We start from the raw sequence: 21,685 nt of genomic DNA, 5'->3' as shown, positions 1-21,685 counted from the left end.
CTTTAATAATTACGATGTTCGGATATAATGCATGATATTAGCCAGTGTTGTTTAAAACTTAAAGGTAAAATATTTATGTGATTATATATCATTTCATTAAATAATTTTTTTTAAATTAAATTATTATTAAAAATAAAAATGTATCATTTTTCTTTATACTTGCTAAATATAAGTATTACATAAAATGAAACAGAAGAAGCGTCGTATTAAAAATAGGAGTCATTGTAATAAACTAATACTTTCATTCTAATTCATGTGATATTTTTGACTTGATATGAAACTTAAGATTTTTTTTCATTTAATTTTTTTTTTATGATCTAAAACAAGTTCTATATATTTGTGTGATTATAAATTATTTTATTAAGAAAAATTATAAATTTAAAAATTAAACTATTACTCTACGAAATATAAAAATGTACTCCATCTGTCTCATTTTATGTGACATACATTCCTTTTTAATCCATTCAAAAATAATGTTACTTTACAATAATTAGAAATAATTTTGCTTTAAATTTTCTTTTTACAATGATTTATCATCACATAATTTTATTTTTTTAAAATACTACTCTTTTTGTCTTACTCTATATGACTTGCTTTCTTATTTAATCATATTTAACAACAACTTCAAAATGCTTGTTTTAACTTTAATAAAATGATTCCAAACCACACTCTTATTTTAGACCATAAGTCTCAAAAGTTTTTCTTCTATTCTTTCTTAAATTTTATGCGAATTCAAACTAACTCATATAAATTAAGACAGAGAAAATATAAATATGTTAAAATTAAATGATGTCACGTAAAATGAGATGGATGCGTATATTTTTACGTAAATTTTGGGACAGAAGGTGTAATATAATGATGATAAGAGTCTGATTAAAAACGTAACATTCAAAGGTGCTATAAAGTGTCATCTCTAGAAAGGCCATTTCCCTTTTTCCCTCTGCTGCTTACGTCTTCTTTCTTCTTTGCCTTCCATTACTTTCTGTATCCGTTTAACACCCTCATAATCCTTTGAATCTAACCAAAAAAATGCTCTCAAGAGTTAACAGTATGCAGGTTTGGGATATGGAAGGCAAACAAGAAGAGGAAAAAGAAGAAACTTTTACCAACAAGGAGAATACCACTAATGGTGAGCTCGAAAACAAAGAAGATATGGAATTGGGTGCACTTTCTACATTCAAATCCATGTTAGATGGTACAGATGTAGACTGGTATCACAACAACATGCAAAACCATACTGAGAATATCTGTTTCACTCAGAATTTCACTGAATTAGCTGAAAACAGCATGTTTCTACAGCCAGTAGTACCAGTGGATTCTTCATCTTCTTGTTCACCATCTTCAGTTTCTGTTTTCAACAATCTAGACCCATCTCAGGTACATTACTTTTTAGCCCAAAAGGCTATTAACAACAGCCCTTTGGATTATGGTTTTAATTTGGGTTGTGAAAATGGTTTTCTTGAAGCTCAAGGTATGGGTGGTTTGAATAAAGGGGGATTTCTTCTTGCTGGTGGTGGGTTTCATGATTTGAGCTCACAGAACCAAATGGGTAACCCCAATTTGAATTCATTTACTCAATACCCATCATCCCATTTGCCCCAAAATAGTAGTACTACTGGGTTTAGTCCACTAGGGTTTGTTGATGGTTCTGCAAATGAGAACTCTCTGTTTCTCAATAGGTCTAAGTTGTTAAAGCCACTTGATAATTTTGCTTCAAATGGAGCACAACCAACCCTTTTTCAGAAAAGGGCTGCTCTTAGGAAGAACTTAGCTAATAGTACTGCTGGCAGTTTGGGGGATTTTGGAGGTGAAATTGGGCAGAATTCCATCAATGGAGAGGGTGAAAGGAAGAGAAAGTGGGGTAATGGGGAAGAACTTGACGATGTGAGCTTTGATGGGTGCACATTGAGTTATGATTCAGATGATCTTACTGAAAATGTTACTAATAAGGTGGGTGATAGTGTTAAGAATGGTGGAAATAGCTCGAATGCAACTAGCACCGTCACCGGTGGGAATCAGAAAGGAAAGAAGAAGGGACTGCCGGCTAAGAATTTGATGGCTGAACGACGACGTAGGAAGAAGCTAAACGATAGGCTTTACATGTTGAGGTCTGTTGTACCAAGGATTAGCAAGGTAACAAATTTTTTACATCAAATTCTCGTGAATTCCTGTATGATTATATTATTCTAACATGTTTTAGCTATTCAAAATTGTCAGCCTTTAGCTTCCTTTCCCAAGAGAATGAAAAAAAGAAAAGGCGAAATTGAAATACAGTGTTATTATTTCTTCTTTTCTGTTTTGAATGTACTTCATTTACTCTTCTTAAGGTATGCAACTTTGTCCTATGCATAGTTCAAAAAAATATTCTGGATTAAAGCTATTTGATAGTCGCATTAAATTCACTCACATGAACTATATGAAAAGATTTCAAAAGGATCTTTTATTTTGGACCACACAAGAGAATAGACATCACTAACTTTCTGTAAGTCTTTTAGTTTGAGCGGTAACTCTTATATTCTACTTTAATCTCTCTTGTACATATCTGCTTCAACTTGTTTCTTCATCCCTCAGGGGTGGGGGGAGAGTCTATTTGCTGTCCCACTACTCCTCCAACAGCTTGGATTATTGTAAATGGTCATAAATATATGCTTAATTAAGATGTCAAAGTTTATGGTATGGCAACAACATGGTACTTGAATTTCAGCACTATCATGCAGAAACATTTTTACCGCAGCTCTAAGAAACCAAGACATAGGAAGTTATCTTTGATAGACCGCGATGCAGGAAGTAATTGCAATACCTTGAATGCATTCATGCAAATTCTTTCTAAATGAAGTGAAATATGTTTATGCATAACTTGTGGTGATTAGAGCTGAAAGCTAATTTGCGTCTTAATTGAGATTTAATTCCAAACAACCATTGGACTTGATATAAATCTTCCTGACTACCCTAATATCAAAAGCTTCTTCTTGGCATGCAATTTGTGAATGTGCATGTTCACAGATGGACAGGGCTTCAATCTTAGGGGATGCAATCGAGTACTTAAAGGAGCTCCTACAGAAAATCAATGACCTGCATAATGAACTGGAGTCCACGCCGCCTAGCTCCTCATTGACCCAAACAACAAGCTTCTATCCTCTAACACCAACTGGACCAGCTCTGCCAGGCCGCATCAAGGAAGAACTCTATCCGAGTTCATTTGCAAGCCCACTGTCTAGCCCGACTGGACAACCTGCAAGGGTAAAAAATCTTTAACCAACAGTAATGTTTCATCCAGAAGAAACTTATCATAATACAAACATATGTTTCTAGTTAGATGTGTATACATATACATTGATTGCATTGAGCACTATTACGGTGTTCTTCATGGTGGTTAAGTCTAAAAGTCATCATGTTATTGGTTTGAGATGATGTAATGCAGATTTTGTTTTACTTTTAGGTTGAAGTAAAGGCAAGAGATGGAAGAGCTGTGAATATCCATATGTTTTGCAGCCGCAGACCAGGCCTCTTACTCTCAACAATGAGGGCACTCGACAACCTTGAACTGGACATCCAACAAGCTGTTATCAGCTGCTTCAATGGGTTTGCCTTAGATATCTTTAGAGCTGAGGTACTTGATTTTCTGTTTAATTGACAATGTTGGACTCTTCGATTGGAAAATGCTTAGCAGAAGTTCATATATAGAAAATTGAAGTTTATCAATCCCGGTAATGCACATCCTTCTGGAACGAACAGAACCTAAAACCATATTAAGCTTTTAACATGCGAACGTTGAAGATACGTTAAAAGAAAATAATATATAAAAAAATGTGATTAAGAAATAACCTTTTAGAAAGCTGGTAGTCCAAATTACTCATGGTAAGTTGTGGCACCACTTCAATGAGCTCCACCATGATTGCATAGATTCTGATCTGTTCCCTCCTTGATTGAGTATACCAGTCTGCCTCCCTATCCAGAAAGCATGTTTTCTCTTTGCTTGTTCCGACCAGTGTTGGAAAAGATAAAATAGCAAGAGTTAAATGATCTGTGATTTAATTGGATTGTTATCCTTTCCAATTTTATGTGCTGTGGAAGTGAATTCTTCTTTAGATGATCGTTTTTGTTTGTGTCTCAGCAATGCAAAGAAGGTCAAGACTTTCATCCTGATCAAATCAAAGCAGTACTGCTGGATTCCGCTGGTTGCCATGGGATGATATAAGCTTCTATGATTGACAAAGGGAAACAATGTAGCCACAACTTTCAACTTTAGACTCTAGTTGTTGTTCTTAGCCAATTTCCTATGCTCCTTTTGTATTTCTATATTTCATCCAGTAGGCTGTTGTTTTGTGTTACAACTCACTATTTGCTATTCCATGAACCTTTGCTTACCTTTACTAGTTACTTAGCGAACCGATTAACTAGCAGTTTTCTCAATTGTTCTGCAGTTTTAGTGTATAAAAAGCATATGCAAGGAAAATTTGAATGTGTCAATGAAATACACTCATTAATTCTGATATTATCTTGATTTATTTTCCACCTTGGGATGTCGTGAAATAGTTGTATTGCATTCACCTTCAACTATACATCCAGATTCAAGTTCTGGAAATGGAAAGTTTTCCGTTAACTACTGGATGGTTAAAGCAAAAAAGGGAAAAAATTGAAGGGTAATTAATATCCAGGCTTGTTTTTCTACATATACAGTGCTCGGTCATCTTTATTGGGGGATCTAAGATGGTCAAAGTGCTTCTGCATTTTTCTTCACCAGGCCAACAAACCATAAGATGGACTGCATACATAAACTTCTGATCTGCTAAGACATAAATTATTCTCTTCAACATCATTATTATTATCATTATAAGTTTATTGTTCTGTCAAAGAGGTTTTCATTCCATTACAAAAAGGATAACACATCTTCTAACAAGAGACTCAATGCTGCATCCTCAAGGTGATATCAACATAGGCAAATAGGTCCCAAGTAGGTTTCAAGCTGCTCATACCCTTTTGATGTCTTGCCGATTCGGACTGGACTGCTATCATAGGGACATATGTGACTTCGAACTGAAAACAATGCAACAAAATCAGAGTGTGATGAAGTTGGCAAGAATAAATCCATTATTACAGTGTTTTACATGGCGAACGCAATCAAACGGCTTAAGTTTCTTACCCTTCTGGCACGCTCTGGCTGAGATCGATAACAAAGGTGCGGATTTCCATTGGGGCAAGCTCTACCACCAGCTTTGTAGGATCAACAGGTCCTCCTCTAGCCACGTCTCGTGAATCACTAGGAGCCTCTGCTTTCCACTTTAATCTCTTCTTCTCCATTTCTACTCTTTCTTGGTTGGCAGATAAACTCATCTCTTTAATCTTGTTTATCTGGAATAGATGTTTTTAAGGAGTTGGTAGAGTCAAGTGAAACTTGTTTTCCTAATTACAGCCAAGAAATAGGCGGTGAATGGATGCATATTGTTTTACCTTTCTCTTTGGGAACAATCGTTTCAATTCTACACTTGCCTTGGTGGATAGATCCTTATCCTCATCAACCTAGTAAAACGTAATAATTTATCATCACGGAACGCTTGGACTTGGAGCAATTAAGACTCCAAAGAATCACATTATTAATTTGTAACAGTGAATGTCAAGTGACCAAGAAATGAATGAGGAGTGAACCAAAACTTAAACATGTATAATAGAATCATCGCAAGAAGGAACTCATAAACCTCGTATAAATGAGCCAATCTCAGGAGGACGGTGTGATCTTCAAGCTCCTACATTTACCAAGGAAAAAGGTAAATAGGTAGATAACAAATAGTAGTACTACAACACAGAAGTTGCTTCCAAGGTACTAAATAACGCTTCAGATTGACATTAAATACCTGAAGGGTGATAATTGCAACATTATCAGGCAGACTGTAAGATGGATCTATCCCTGTAAAGGTTGGAACTGGAAATTTTGTAAATTTATCTCCATCCTGTAATTATGAAACATCACATGAAAATTAGGTGGGATGCCGCATAAGTGAAGAAAAATGCTGGAATTTCCATAACCTGCTCAGTAAAAGCTAGAAGCAATGGAGAATATATCTCCTGTCCAAATGACCGCCGCCACTTCGCTCCCTCTCCAAGAGAATCAATCCGGATATAGTACTTGCCTTGGACCTGGGGAAATAAGTTAACATGCTTAACGAGTGGGCTGTATTAGATTTAACATACAATGAAAACTAAACATTGTTTACACAAGGGTTTCAGACAATGAGGTTATGGAAATATAGGATAGGGAACATTCCAAACACTACCGATCTATGCTGCAGAAGAACATAAAAGGTGAAAGCCGGGACTACTGTTATTATTTATTAGGAAGAAAAAGGTAAACCAATTTAAAATGGGTAGCCATGCATAAAGAACGGATGGAAACAATATGATAATGGCATTGTATCATATGAAGTTAAAATTATAGATACATACCAGACATTTGAGCGTAGAAAACTAAAGCAATAATATACACAAAACCAACTTTAAATCCACAATATTCCAGTACAGTTAGTGTGTTTTCATTTACTCTCCTACCGAGGAACAAGAAATGTACAAAATATTATGAACATGTCTTTGAAAGTTTACTAGCTTCTTATGCTAACATAGAAATGTTAATATCAATCCTCGATCTCTTAGGCTTCATTGGCTGTCTCTTTATAGGTTTAAGCGAAGAATTTGCAACAAGAAAATAAAGAAAAAATTGCATTCACCATATTAAGCAATAACATCAAGCATAATTAGAGCCACAATCAAATTGAAGTATAGTGTGATGGTGCTCACAGTCAAGCCCATGCATTTTCCAAGAGCACAGACGGTTTCATTCAGTGCTTCAGCAACACCTCTTCCATCGTCATTGAGTAACCTCCTACAAAGAAGAAATGTACAAATCGTTTACTTTGAGATTCTGCTATTGGTAACTTCAAATAGTGATGATTTAACAGAAGAAAGAATGAAATGATAAAAGCGATAAACATAGAATGGGAAATGAGCAGAGCAAACCGGTGAAGCATTAGCTCCAATTGGCCATCAACAAGGCTGGATCCACCTACAGATCTATCAACCAAAACTGAGAACTCGTTGTTGTTATCCTTTAGGAAAAGTCCAAGATTGATCTGTAATGGGTTAGCCAAAATAACATAATTAACATCACCAGTAGGTATTCTAGCACAGAGTAAGTAATAAACAGGCTACTTTATGGGAAAGATTTGTCGAGTTCTCTGAAAGAAATTCTTATGCAAAATAAAGAAAAACATGTATATATAAGAAATTCACAACGATTTGGAGGTGCGAAAATCCCGAGTAGACTTTTCAAAAAAGAACATAGTAAAACGTATGGAAGGTCTAAAATGTAAGCACCTCCATCCCCAACCAAAGGTAGGACAAAGGAACTTCTGCACCACTTCAGGTTTCAAAATGGTTTGCTACAAATATTTGGATAGGCAAGTTTAACTCAGAAACTAGATTAGAAAAATAGTAGATTCAAATCTTGACATGATACTTTAATATCATAAACAAATGCTATCATAGATCAATTTTTTAAAGGAAAACAAACATTTTAAAAGTCTACTAACATACAGGATAATAATTTCCAGCAGCAGGTTGGTTCACTTGAAGATCCCAGTCAGCTCTATAATCCCGAATCTGCAGATATAAATGGAACAAAATTTGTTATTTTTCTAATGACTATTATGCTAGAGGGAGAAAATTCAACTCACCCTTTTGAGGAAATCACGTCCATTAGAGTCGGTGTAAAATGTTTTGTTGCTTTTGATGTCAGTTTGAATCTGAGTCACCAGCTCTTTCCCAATTCCATTGTCAATAGGTATGGGGCCAACCTGAATTCAGGACTGCTTAATCACTGGAGCTTTGAAAGCTTATACATTCAAAGCATTTGGATATCTTATCTCCACCAGTAAGAGAGACAATACAGGTGAAGAAAAAATGAGATTTAACTTACAGTGAACTCAACTTCAACGTGCTCCTTTTCCTTGTACACTCTAGTGATCTGCTCATTTACATGTTAAATCTGTGTTAGAAACATGATTAAGATTGTTCTCAAATTGTTTGTCTATCGTGAGAGTAAGATATTGTTCAGATGACCAGATAATTCTTAATGTTTACCAAGTAGAATATCCAGAGAGATAGATAAAGCGAGCGGAAGAAAGAAATATTGCAACCCGATGTTCTTAGACAATCAATGGGATCACATCCAGAACATATATGCATATTTCAGATACTATAACTACTTCCATTATATTTAAAGGACTCAATGCATCAAATGTCGTCTTTGTTCTTACATTGTACTTCTGTGAATAGGACAAAGAGAACAAGTATAGCAATAAGTCTGTAAAAGCTCTTCGATATTAATTAATTGAACAACCTGATATATCCATGAATTGATATTTTGATGAACTTCATCTAGCAACGGACCTCTTAGAATGGTAACTGGGACCTGATCAAGAATAAACAGCTTTTAGTTATTTACTTGCGAATTTAATGGAGCAAATTTGATGTTTTAAAGGGCCTGGCTAACCTTTCCCTCAGGGTGGATGGGGAATGAGCCATTTGGGCGAAACACATATGCTCCAGAGGCCTTGCAAAATCAGGATAAAACATTTTAGCTTATGTGTGAATGAAATGAGATAATAAGAACAGTACTGAATCATCAGACTCTACTACCTGAATGTCTTTATAAGCATCCTTGCTTCCATCATCTGCAGAATAATAACTGAATGATTGCTCCAGAGAGCTTCTAACCTTCACACACAACATAAAAAAATATTTCCATCATCAGTATCTTCTAGTGTAAGAATGGGAAGCTGAGAAAAGGCTGATGTTGGATGGGGAGTGAGAAGAAGGCAAGCCATCAGCCCACATCTAGCAAAACTATAAAATTCTATCATGTGAATGTTCAAATCTGCATTGCTGGTTATTGTAGAGGAACAGAAAAAGTTTCAAACAAACAGACGACGCCCATTTGAAATAGGACAAGCATATACTGACTGGCCAACAAAAATTACCTGGTTTCTCTTATTAAAATATTGAGTAAACTTTCCCCCATTTGCAGAATATAACAGTTTCAAGTTCCCTGGCCCCACTTCTACAGCATCACTTTGACTTCCATCAGTTTTGTAGAATGTCTGTGGTATTGAAGCAGCAACTGCATGTGTAATGTATACAAGAAGAGATTTATTTTATCAACCCTCTAAACAGCTAGAGACAATTACAATCATCAGTTTGAATGTATTTTATTGTGATATGCTGTTCAGATGCTGAAGAATTGGAAACTATTAAGATCACCAGCTTGCATGTTAACTTTCATGATATACCAATCAGATGTCTAACCTGCTTGTTTACCACTTGTTATAACATAGGAGCTAAAGCCCAAAGGTGGAACAGTAGCTGTAAACACAAGCCAATAATTGGGGCTTGATGTAGGGGATTCACCAACATATGCTGTAGCATAGTAGTTCCTTATTGCTATTGATTCTTTAACTATTGGAAGAAGCTGTGATTCAATTTCTTTTCCAGTGGAATCCTGAACGATGACATTTTTATTGACAACCTGTACAAAATTTATATAAAGGTTGAACAGAGATGTCAGTGATAAATGATGAGTTATCCATTTTATGCATAAACATTATCAAAAGTTGAAAAAAATCAGGACTGTTATCTACAAACAACCATCACACAAAAGATGATAAGGAAAGAGTAATTTTGTGCCAAATAATTTATCAAGTTTTGCTTTCTAGTTTACCACTTCTACTTCAAATATATTTTTCTGGTAATTTCTTCTCTTCATCTGGAACGACAAGACAAATTTCATAATACTGAACCAAGAAATCAAGAGAAATGAAGTGCTCAGAAGGACAAACTGTGATAGCCTGATTATTCCTCTAAAATTTGAACCCAACTAGTTCATTACCCAAAACAGGTCTGGGGCCAACCCTTTAGGACCAACCGCAGACTTTGAAACTTGGAGACAATGGGCCCACTCTACCCTTCTCCACTTATATACTAGGTTTAGTTTGCATGGCGCAGAGCTCAAACATGTGACCTAAGCCACAAGTCCCTCGACCTTTGTTAAACTAAGCCCTGGGGGAATTTTTAAAGTCTATTCTTTTGGTACCATGGGAATTCTTAAAAATCTAAAGATAAGCACCTTGGAATTTTGGTTTGGCTCCTTTGAAAGAGCTTACCCTACTCTCAACTCGAGATTTATTTTTTTGGCTAATTTTATCTCATTCAACATGTTACAAAACATCATTCCAGGAGATCGATGAGCCTATGCGACAAACTGACGCCATTTTCTGTATGTCTTAATAACTCCTGATAATCATATAAATATACTTCTTCCAGGTTTTGTTCAGATAGGTCAACTGATGCTGATTAAGTAAGTATATGCTTTTGTGCAAGAGTTGAGATTCTATGGTGAACGATTGAGATCTAAAGAACTCTTAAATACTGCCATACACCTAGCGCTGCTGCTCAATAGTTAAATGAGAGGACATATTTTTGTGCAGGGAGAATGAGAACCAAAGCAGCAAATACTTTAAAATGGATAATGATCTAGGGAAGGAAAAGATTAAATTACTCACAGGGATTCTGACAACATCTGTTCTTTTCCACCCAAGAGCATTGTACACGACAACCACCTACATAAGTGGAAATAATGATTTGAAAATCTGCTCGTTGTTTTAATTAGAGCTCAGGTAGTTTTCCTCAGTTCCCACCACACAGAAATGTAATGTGAAGGTTTTCAAAAGTATGAAAAGATACTGAAAATAGACTACTCACTAATTTTTTGCCTGGAGCAAGATCAGCTTCGGTTGGTGGACAATAACTTATATTCAACAATGGGCACTGGAAGAGAATAGAGCAACAAAAGAGTTAACTCAGAAAAACAAAAATTAAAATGCCTAAACTGCTTGCTTTGGAATTGAGTTATGCAACATAAGAAGTGTACAATGGAGCCAACCCAGGACACCAACTTGAATGTGCATGAATGAACTCAATCATCAGATGCAATAATGCATTCAGCAGTAGCAGGATAGGATTACTGGGGGGAGAACATGGGGGTATAGCTTAATAAAGACAAATGCAAATTCAATAAGAAGAAAGTCTATATTAAAGAATGGGCTCCAAATGTTTACCTGCTTGAAATTTATCCGAGGATTCTTGCATCCAGATGCTGAAGACGATTCCACCATACAAGCAAGTGAATTAGACACTAAATCCTCAGCCTGCAAGTAGTTTTTGGTAATTATAATCATTTGAAATACAAGTTCACTGAATCCATGCAATCACAAGTTCTTCCTAGGAGTTCGGAGCAAATTCACCTGCTTGTAACCTATGAACAGTCGTTTGGCATAATCATCAGCGACATGCTGCTTTGAAGTGCCACTGACAGCATCATGATGTTGAGCAATGGCTAGGGCATCAGCCAATATTTCGGTTGTTGGTCCTGTCTCAATTCTTCCTTTAAAGAATTCTAATTGCCTTGCTGCCTATATTACAAAAAGGAGCCAAGTGAGAATTGCATATTCAAAATTCTGTAGATGGTACAGCTTCTTAATTTCAGGAAAATGGAAAAGCAGCATGGCCTACCAAGTAATAGCCACTCATCATTCTAACATAGAGTTTGAGAGCAGGCCTACTTGTAAAGTATCCAGTCCAATAAGCATTAATACGGTCTGCGTACCTGATACAAAATATGCATCAAGCTCTATCTACTGAGATTAAAATTACAATAAAATGCTTAGATAGAACACTCACGGGAAATAGTCATCCGTCTTGAGAGGCCATGACTCGTCCAAAGCATATTTTGCATCAGTATAAATTGAAGGGCTCGAATATAAAGCATTGACACGACCATCCTGCGATAATACATATATGAGGAGGAAGGATTTATATAAGAACCTATCTTGACCAAAAATGTAAGCTTTTATTTTCCAGGCTCTCTTATTGATTCCAGTTCAATAATATATGCAGATTCAAGAAATATCAGAGTCCCCAACTTTTATGGTGTATTCATGTATTGCTAACGAAACATGCCAATCCTGATTCTCAATCCATAAAGAAACAGTAGTTTCAGGCTGTTCAACCAAAATGAAAGGAAAATTACAGTGTCCATAGTTGTATGTGATTGTCTAAATTCTGAATTACAGCAATGACAGTGGAAAACTCACTTGGTTTACGTAGTGAATGAGCTTGTCCATATTCCGAAACCATGTATGAGCATATTGGTACTTGAAGTCGGTTCCCATGGTCCACATTATATGATTTGTGCGAGTGATATTGGCCTGCAAGGGAAACAACAAAAAGTTAGGTGCATGAAACTCTTTGGAGAGAGTCTAGAAACAAGATTGGCAGTTTGGCATTAAGGAGTAATCTTGCAATCTCCTTAAGTCTTTACTGTGAACTTTTTTGTTGGACAAATCTTTATAAAGACTTGCAGTCTGACACATAATTCCAACTGCAGTTGAACGTTGGCTTGTCAGTTGAGATTGTTGACTTTTTTACTGACAGAAATATAATAAAGAGTACCAGCCAAGCAACTAGGTGGCTTGTATTCTCACTAACAGAGTTAAAACGAGTCTAAAATACAGTAAGATGCATTAAGCATGTCATGACATACACACAACGCCATGGCATGTTTAACAATCTGTATTTTACTTTGACTCCCTTGCTACCCTCAACTTGATTGCTATCAAATAAGATGAAAGCAGACTATTTGGGAGAAGCAATTCACACTCATACTGACATCTCCTATAACATGGTCTGAGAGTAAAACTTACTTGGGACAAAGCAGCAGCAACAAAGTCATTGACCCGCTCTTGGACATTGTAGTCAAACAGGTTGACATCATCCTTCAGTCAATAAAGAAACACATCATGTGCATGCCCTTGCTTAAAAGTTAAAGAGCCTAATGTCTTAATCTATCAAAGATTTACCTGAACAGGAAGAGAATCATCATCATTCACTTCAAAATAAAATTTACTGGGAGGTTCATAATTCTGAGGGAATGCACCAGAAAATATCTGGTATGAAACAAAAGGTAATAGTCAGTTGCTTAATAAAATCTAGAGAACAAGAGATTTATAAATAAAAATATTAAAAATAAGGAAGAGGAATGACATTAAACATGTATTACAACTTATAAAGATTTGAAAGAAAGGCGTACTTGCGTGGATGAACTAAGACTCTTAGAACCCCTCCAAATGACCTCAAGGCTCTTCTCAATTTTCCTCTTTTCTCTGTCTTGGTAGTCAATGCGTCCAAAGAAAAGAGAGTCGAATCCAACCTAAAGCAGTAAAATGTATAAGGTCAACATAGTTGTTTAAATGTACTTGGATTTTAGTTGCACCATTTTTCAGCAGAATGTTGGGAAATTGCTTATATTTCAAAGGCGGCCTCATTATCAATTAATGAAGCACAAGAGTAACTATTCATATTTCCAATTTAAAACAGTTCTGCAGATTGGCACCTCTGCTCCCAGAAGGTATGCCTGAACAGCAGAATGTCCAAAAGGGTCGATTTGCCAGCCAATTCTAGGAGTAACATTGAACTGTTGTTTGATGTATCTGTGTCCTAGAGTTGTCTGATCTATCATGTCAATATAATGTGTTGCTGCCTCATCATGCATGCACCAACCCCCATTTCTGCATAAATAGTGAATAAGATACCATTTGTCTAAGCATTCCGACAAAGAAGAAGTAATCCACCCACTATCCTACACCTCCAGGAAAAGAAAGAGAAAAAATGTATATGTAAAATCACACAAAACATCAAGATTATCGAGAGTACAAAGCAACTTTTGTCCACAGTACTATAATCCCTCTTTTGATATTTATTTTTTTACAAATGTGTGGTTTTAGCTTCTATAGTTACATACATGAACTCAAGTTGACCCGAGTTGACGAGCTGTCTGACTGTGCTCTGCATTCCGGGGCTCTGATTCCTCCACCAACGCTGGAAAAAAGCCTACATTCCAGTCCGGAGGGAAAAACAAGCATTCATCAGTAGTATATCCCAGAGATACACAAACATTAACACACACTGAGAAAAAGGTGATAGTCAGGACTTACCTGTTCAACATAAATGAACTTTCGGTTTTTATCAGCCAATAATGCTGGAATCAATGAATCCAAGACATTTTGAACACAAGCCACCTGCCACATTACAACTCAATTTTATAACCATGATTAATGAATTTAAGATGAATGAGCACCTGAACTGTTGTCTATATCCATCGAAAGTGGAAATTACTTTTACAGTTTTCACTGCAACTTATGTAATGTATTACTCACTCCGTTTCAATTTGTTTGTGTTGCTTTCCTTTTTAGTCCATTTCAAAAAGAATGTATCTTTACTTCTTAGTCAACTCTTAAATTCTAAATTGCCACATAGCATATTCAAGACCGATTAAAGGGTATTTTGATACATTCAACATATCTTCAGTTTAAGAACACAATATTCAAAAAAAAAATCTTTAATTTGTTGAACTCTATGTCAAGCCAAAAGTAGACAAACAAATTAAAACACACGAGTAGTTACTCACCAAAATCTCAATTTACTACCCACATTGCCTATGAAGGTAATAACTAATTGACATATAGCAGTCTCAAATTCATCAGCTTAAAAGTCAAAACACTGAAGGGAACCTCGGAGAAACAGTAAAAGTATATCCATAAGCAAGCATCAGGATGAGCTACCTTCATAATGCTTCGTGCACCCGGCTACCTTTTTTATAAAATTCAAACAACAATCTGTCAATACTATGAAAAAATAGGTACCTGAATGGAATTGTTGGAACCAACATAGTACTGATCGACAGTTTTCAACCAGCCAACATCATCGTGAGTGTGAGGAACCAAATGAACATTAAGCTTCCCTGAAACAATTCCATGTGATGTATTGTAAACCATATACTTAGCTTCCACTACCCACAACCCACAAACCATCAAAATCAAGAACCAAATTTCAAACTTCCCCATATCTTTCATTTCCACAATTGCTGAGAGTGTTCACTGAAAGAGAATGTACTAAACCATAAAGCCCAAGTCTTTATAAATAGCCTAAATTTTGTAGATAAATCAAGAAAGGGAATCAAAACCAAAGGACCTACAAGATTAATTGGAAAACTTAATAATAAAGGGTCGTTTTCAAAATTCATGATTTGTGAAGTCTTAGATAAGTAATGTATTAATGATTTTGACGATTTTTATATGATGGGTTCTTTGCTTAGGATTGACTTGGGTGCTGACAAAGCTAAGTGTTCATAATTGTTTAAAATAAGGTTAAAAATTACGTCTACTAGGAAATTACTCGCTCCGTTTTAGATGGACACTTTCTATTTTATATTGTGATTAAAAATTATTCATTGCTTTATTATTTTGCTCATCTATATAGAATGGGAAAAGTTAAACTTTTAAGACGACTCTTATCTTATACTCCCTCCATTTCTAATTACTACTAATTTTTGGATTGACACATCTACTAAGAAAATAATTAATAACATAATGATTATTATTTTATCTCTATTAATTATGAAGCGGATAAAAAGTTTTATATTTTTCAAAGTAATTAATCATTTAATTGAGAGTATAATAGGTAAAAAAAAATTGTCATTTCTTAATTTGTCAAAATATACAAGTAATTAGAGATAACTATAAAAAAAAAATGGACAAGTAAATAGAAACAGAGAAAACGAGTGGTGTTTATCCATGCCAGTAGTCCAGTACTATGTCGTATTCAACATATTTTGTTCTTTTCTCCTTACTTTCTTTCTTTATTTTTGCAACTTTTATGGGGTAAAGGGAAAAGGCTATGTCTTTTGCGTTGGATGGCATTTGATTTGTGTGTACTGATAATTGCAGAAATCTTTTATTTTAAGAAGTTCCAAAATTTGCTGCGATTCAAATTATTTCTGACAAAGGCATGTGAATTTATTATAATAATATTATAATAAAAGTACTTTAGGTAAAAAAATAAAAATAATTATAATTATAGCTAAACGATAGTAAATAAAAAAAAAGAAAAAAATTAATTATAATATTAATTTGGTGCAAATGTATTGACCCATGGCATGTGCCTAGTTCTCTGAACGTTTGATCAATGATCTCTTCTTTAATTAGATTTTTAATTTATAAAAGAGCAAAGTATTTATTTAGTTCGTTCCTTTTTATGTGAAGTTTTAAGTTATTACTTATGACATATATTTATTAAAAAAAAATGTTTTGTAATATTTATATAGAGGGGTATTTGTATTTATTATTCATATCTCATCTTTAAATATTTGTCTTGGGTAGAAATAAGTAGATAAGAAAATTTTATTTGATTAAAAAAGAGAGTAATTAACAACTCATATGGTGAAGGTAACATCTCTGTCATTTCACTTAAGAAATTTCGAAATTGTCATTATTTAAAATTAATAAACTTAAGACACGTAATTTTCTCAAAATTTTGTACAAAATTCAATTACTAGAATTGTTAAAGTGAGTTTGGACTACTGGGTCGATATATATTTTTTTTACTTGCCTATATAAGAATAAGACTTTTTAGTACACTTCAAATAAGTTTTTTGACCGGTAAAATAACAAAAGGAAAGGTGTTTAAACTGAAATTGTACTTGGGTCATTATAATAAAAAGTCCCAAAAATGAAGTCTTAAATTTTAAATCAAAATTAAGTTAGAGAAAATGATAATATAAGTACTTAACAAATTAACAATTTTTCTAACTGCTAAAAAAAAATCATTCTTTCTCTCGCAACTACCTTTTTATAGTATTGGAATGATTAAATTATGAACTTAAGACATGATTAACAATACTATGTAATGTTACCTTATACACCCTGAGTCTCATATTAGTTGATCACTTTTTATTTTTATACGGTGCTTGAGAAATGAAGATGATTTTACTAATTCGTCCTTTAAAAACTTGTTAGGAATCTTACAAACAGATGTGAATACTTTAAAAAAGAATTAATTACAAGGGTAATATAAAAAAAATTAATAAGGTGATCAACTAATATGGAATAACTATATTTAGTATAATGATAAACTAATATGGGATGGAAGAAGTATATATTTAAGTTTTTGGGATAAGGGTCTAAAAAATATCCCAACTTTGGTCGGATTTGTTGTTGCGATACTAAACTTTCATGAGGACCTATTACCTCCCTAGACTATTTAATACCGTATTTTAAACATATATATTTGCCCACGTGGACATAAAAAATAATGCAAAATTATAAATAGTAATGTGTCCACGTGGGCACATATATACCTTTAAAATACACTATAAATAGTTCATGGGATAAAAAATACGGTATTAAATAGTCTAGGGAGGTAATAGGTCCTTATGAAAGTTTAGTATCGCAACAACAAATCCAACCAAAGTTGGGGTATTTTTCAGACCTTTATCCCTAAGTTTTTTGTAAGTTTAGGCTAGAAATCATATCATATCATATTATTATTATTATTATTATTATTATTATTATAAGTAGAAAAATTCAAAGCTCAAAGTTGAATTACTATTTTACCCTTATATAAATTAATTAAAAAAAATGTTATAAAATATAATTTATTATTATTATTATTATTATTATTATTATTTATATTAATAAGTGGAAAGATTCAAAGCTCAAAGTTGAATTACCATTTTACCTTTATATAAATTAATTAAAAAAAAGTTATAAAATATAATTAAATATTTAATAAATAACTCATTTAAATCGGTGCATGAATCAAATTCACATAAATAATTAATTTCTCATTTGCTGTAAAGTTCAAAAGTATTTGAAGAGTTTTTCCATTAAATAAATTTGATATGGACTAAAATCATTGAACTAATTTAATGCAAATTAATTTTATCTACTCAAAGGTCATCCTAGCTACTGTTATAAAATGTCTAGCATGGTCTTCATGTAAATGATAAGAGGAGGATGAGAGATTATCAAACAAAAAATTAATCTTGCTCATCATTTTGTATGTGCAATAATTTCCTTTTGTTTTTATCCACTCCTCCTTGTCCAGCCTAAGTATTTTGTATGTCCTTTTTTAATATTTTGATATACTTTCTTATGATTTTGTTTTTCTATTGGAATATCTTGTGTCCTACATGAAGAAATTAGTGATATACAATTCATGTTCCACTATATTTTTTAATTATTGATGAAATTCATAATGAAAGATTAATCAATTAATTTAATATGTGATTCTCGATAGAGTGTTTTACTTTAGTATAAATATATTTTCAAGATTATTATTTATTAGTAGAGAGAGGAATAACTAAATGAGATTTAAAAAAATCCATACCCTAAAATAAAATGGGCCACCGAATTAGAGATAAAGGATGGATCATAATATGTGATTTTGAGGTTGTATTTTTATTTAACTTTTCGTTTATATTGTATAATCTATTGACCTTATTAGTCTATTATTTATTTGTGGAAACATTCATTCCTCAAATTGACCATATATCTAGAATACATCATTTTAAAAAGTTTGTGTTGTTCAATTTATATTTTAATTATTCAAAGAGAATTTTTATGAAAAAAAAGAGTATTATTCTTTTCTCTCCATAAATCATATGTACAGTACTCCTCTAAGGTTAAAAAGAAGATGTATGTGTGATATAATAATAAAAATAATTGACATAATAATTTTGGTGATGTCTGCAAGTGTGTTTCGTAATATATCAAGTGTTTATATCATTTGCATATGTACCAAATTGATGAGGTCTTTTAGAACTTATAAATTATACATCAAACGTCTATTTGCTGTGATGATAAGCTATTTATTGTTGATGTAAAATTTTAACTATGGCTGGAAAATTGTCAACCCTCCAGTCTTCAGATTATTGGCTGGACCCATAAATAGTTAGGTACTCCCTCCGTCCCATTTTATATGTCACCTTTTTACTTTGCACTTGCATTAAGAAATGATGTAGTTTTACCCTTCTACCCTTATTTAATGTTTTCTTAAGTCAACTTTATTAATAAATGACAAGATTAATTAACTATTCTATCAAGGGTATAATAGGCAAAATATGGTAATTTATGCATAAATTTTATAAAATGACAAGTATTATGGTCCAGCTATTTATAAAAAGGGATGACATATAAAATGGGACGGAGGGAGTAGTAATTATCCAAATTAGAATGTTTACTTTTGCCTTAGAGATATTATTTTACTTTAAGAGAATGTGATATTCTTCTGCCTAATTATTGAATGTTAATTTTTACTCACCCATAATTTTTTAAAATTGAAAGTTGAATATGAAGAGTCAATTCTCCACTATTATGTAAAAACACTTTCAAAATTAAAATTTCAATATGTTTTTTAAGAACCAATTTACAAAAATTGATGTTACAATAGGAAGAAAATTGCACAATTCAACATGAGAAGAAAAGAGAATGAGAAACTGCAAATAAAGGATAACAAAAAATGCTCGAGTATATCATCTATTTAATATTCTTCTTCATAGTATATTTTTTATTATTTAATGAATAAAATATAAATGGTAAAACTATTATTGTTAATTTCAGCATTTCCTATTTTATAACTCAACTTTTTAGTAAATAGAAATTTAATAATAAGGGACAAACGTGCAGCGTTCCCGTAAACTAGTACATTAAGAAATGGTGACCAGGCCTGTCCTAGCTCGCGACCCTTGTATGAATGGGTTAGATTGATTGTTTTGAGGCTCACTGAAATAGTGGGCTGACTTAAACTTTGTCCATAAAATATCAGTTTGTTTGGATGAATGCATAACTAAAATTGAGAAAATTTCACAAATAGCAAAGATAACCGATATAATAATGCTTTACAACTATAGTTTTTGTAATTGCGTTCTATAGCTATATTTTTGTTTGCTATGGAGGTTGCAATCTGTATATTTCGCTTGCAAATATACAAACAGGGTAAATATATACAAATGGAGGCTACGTTTGTATATTCGCTTGTCAATATACAAACAAGGTAAGTATATACAAATTCTTTATTTATATGTTTAGGTTCTGCAACGGTAAGAGCACTCTCCATGAAGCTCGTGGTTATAGGCCATCCATGCTAAGCACTTTGGAGTTCATAGACTCGTTGAGATTCCACAATGGGTGGAGGATGAACGTGCTGCATTCTAGTCATATATGGATTCTCCACAGAAGTGGACATCGAGGAATACTTACTAGTCCACGACCTACTGTAGCAATAAAAGAACCCATAACAAGGGATGGATAACCAAGTGGTAAAGACCCTCTACCTCCATATACAAGATTAGTGGTTTGAGTAACCAAGGGAACACAGTGAGGAAGGACAACAGTTGGCTCCTGAGTGGGCAGTTTTGAGGTAGAGTGACCACATACAAAATAATCATAATAATAATGTGACGAATAAAGAAGCCATGATATGTTGTTCAAAAGATCAAAAGAAAAAAGGGAAGCTATGATATGTCTCTTACTAAAACGATATGAAAGAATCACTCATCAACAACAATGTCAGGTGTTTATTGGTCCAAGACTCTAAGTGGTTGTTTGGTTGATCGTATCAGTATAATTTATCTCAACATAAAACCCAGTGTAACTAATGAGGCATTTGGTTGGCCACATAAAAAAAAAAAATCTGCATAACTAATGTAGTGTTTTGTTGGTGGAAATAAATAATATCTGCATTAAGTTACACAAGAATTTACGCATTAATTTATGCAGGATAAAATATGGAACAAGAATATGATACTAACAGTACGAGGATTAAATTATCCAAATACAAAAATGTCCGTTAAGTAAGTAATCCTTGCATAACAATCCCTTCATTATTAGTTACTGCTTAACATTTCCTTCATTATTAATCACTGTATGATTCAAAAAAAAAATATTATTCACTGCATAAACAATCTCTGCAATTTTTATAATACACATATAACTAGTGTCCAAATCAAATAACCTCTAAGTTCAATGGTCAATTATAACATCGGTGTTTGGTAGTCTAAGACACTAAATTATCTACAGAGTAAAATTCAGAAACAAACTAGAATTAGAAATGCATAATCATGTATAAGTTGAGTAAAAGGCAACATATTTGGGATGTAACAATTTAGAAAGTATCTTAATAATATCCCTGGGACTAACAATAACAAGCTACAAACTTACACTGAAGACACTTAAGAGTAAACAGAAGGATGTGGAATAAACTAGCAATGACTTTCTACTGATAGTGACAACATCATAAAAATAAAAGCATCATGTGGCTCAAAGCTTCTTTATCTTTGGTATTATTCACATCAAAGCCTACGTACTTGCACAATGACTTGGAAAGATTGGAGAAGGGAACTTCTTAAGCTTGAGGGATTAAGAGCCAAGCAAATCATAAATGCAAGCAGGATGAATTTAAATCACATTGTGCCCCAAACCCATTTGTTACTATCATCATGCATTAAAAAATCAAGAAGTGGACAAAATTTTAAATAACTGACAGCAAACTGATTTACCTGCGCTGGAAATTTGCCTCCAAAAGCAAGTGGTTCCAAGTTTATTATTCCAGTGGATGTTGCCTCATAAACACCATACAAAAGCTTTACCTCAAAATCAAACAGGAAAAGCTTTGCTCCTGACTTAATCTTTTCTATCCTTTCTTGTTTGTTCGAAGGAAGCCCAAAAACACGGAATTTGTAACAAGC

General features: G+C 33.5%; 2 protein-coding genes across 2 annotated transcripts; one reads left to right on the top strand and one right to left on the bottom strand.

Moving 5' to 3' along the window:
- Positions 1-855: 855 nt before the first annotated feature.
- Positions 856-4,493, top strand: LOC125828982 (transcription factor ICE1-like). Its single transcript, XM_049508277.1, has 4 exons — positions 856-2,133; positions 3,004-3,240; positions 3,440-3,610; positions 4,115-4,493. The coding sequence occupies exons 1-4, from the start codon at positions 1,030-1,032 to the stop codon at positions 4,196-4,198; spliced, it is 1,596 nt and encodes a 531-aa protein (XP_049364234.1). The 5' UTR covers positions 856-1,029; the 3' UTR covers positions 4,199-4,493.
- A 317-nt stretch (positions 4,494-4,810) lies between these two features.
- LOC125828450 (probable alpha-mannosidase At5g13980) lies at positions 4,811-15,198 on the bottom strand. The gene is made up of 30 exons (XM_049507741.1): positions 14,805-15,198; positions 14,097-14,180; positions 13,904-13,992; positions 13,496-13,670; positions 13,193-13,312; positions 12,963-13,049; positions 12,807-12,878; positions 12,198-12,311; positions 11,785-11,885; positions 11,617-11,710; positions 11,349-11,516; positions 11,163-11,252; positions 10,807-10,872; positions 10,608-10,664; positions 9,355-9,574; positions 9,030-9,169; positions 8,689-8,766; positions 8,543-8,602; positions 8,390-8,461; positions 7,967-8,014; positions 7,725-7,844; positions 7,585-7,650; positions 7,009-7,121; positions 6,790-6,874; positions 6,025-6,135; positions 5,853-5,948; positions 5,697-5,744; positions 5,452-5,520; positions 5,144-5,352; positions 4,811-5,037 (listed from the first exon to the last, which is right to left on the bottom strand). The coding sequence occupies exons 1-30, from the start codon at positions 15,012-15,014 to the stop codon at positions 5,013-5,015; spliced, it is 3,087 nt and encodes a 1,028-aa protein (XP_049363698.1). The 5' UTR covers positions 15,015-15,198; the 3' UTR covers positions 4,811-5,012.
- Positions 15,199-21,685: the final 6,487 nt, after the last annotated feature.

The sequence above is a fragment of the Solanum verrucosum genome, unplaced genomic scaffold (genome assembly GCF_900185275.1).
Source record: "Solanum verrucosum unplaced genomic scaffold, falcon-dt-bn FXZP01000102.1, whole genome shotgun sequence".
NCBI lineage: Eukaryota > Viridiplantae > Streptophyta > Magnoliopsida > Solanales > Solanaceae > Solanum > Solanum verrucosum.
The sequence above is the reverse complement of the archived record's forward strand: the minus strand, read 5'-3'. Positions and strand labels throughout refer to the sequence as shown.

Excerpts from the sequence above, each read along its gene's own strand:
- LOC125828982 (XM_049508277.1), top strand. The coding sequence starts at position 1,030 with ATGCTCTCAAGAGTTAACAGTATGCAGGTTTGGGATATGGAAGGCAAA. Across the intron at positions 2,134-3,003 it reads TTGTACCAAGGATTAGCAAG|ATGGACAGGGCTTCAATCTT; the intron begins GTAACAAATTTT and ends GCATGTTCACAG. Across the intron at positions 3,241-3,439 it reads CGACTGGACAACCTGCAAGG|GTTGAAGTAAAGGCAAGAGA; the intron begins GTAAAAAATCTT and ends TTTTACTTTTAG.
- LOC125828450 (XM_049507741.1), bottom strand. The coding sequence starts at position 15,014 with ATGAAAGATATGGGGAAGTTTGAAATTTGGTTCTTGATTTTGATGGTT. Across the intron at positions 13,993-14,096 it reads AGTTCATTTATGTTGAACAG|GCTTTTTTCCAGCGTTGGTG; the intron begins GTAAGTCCTGAC and ends ACTGGAATGTAG. Across the intron at positions 7,845-7,966 it reads ACGTTGAAGTTGAGTTCACT|GTTGGCCCCATACCTATTGA; the intron begins GTAAGTTAAATC and ends TCCTGAATTCAG.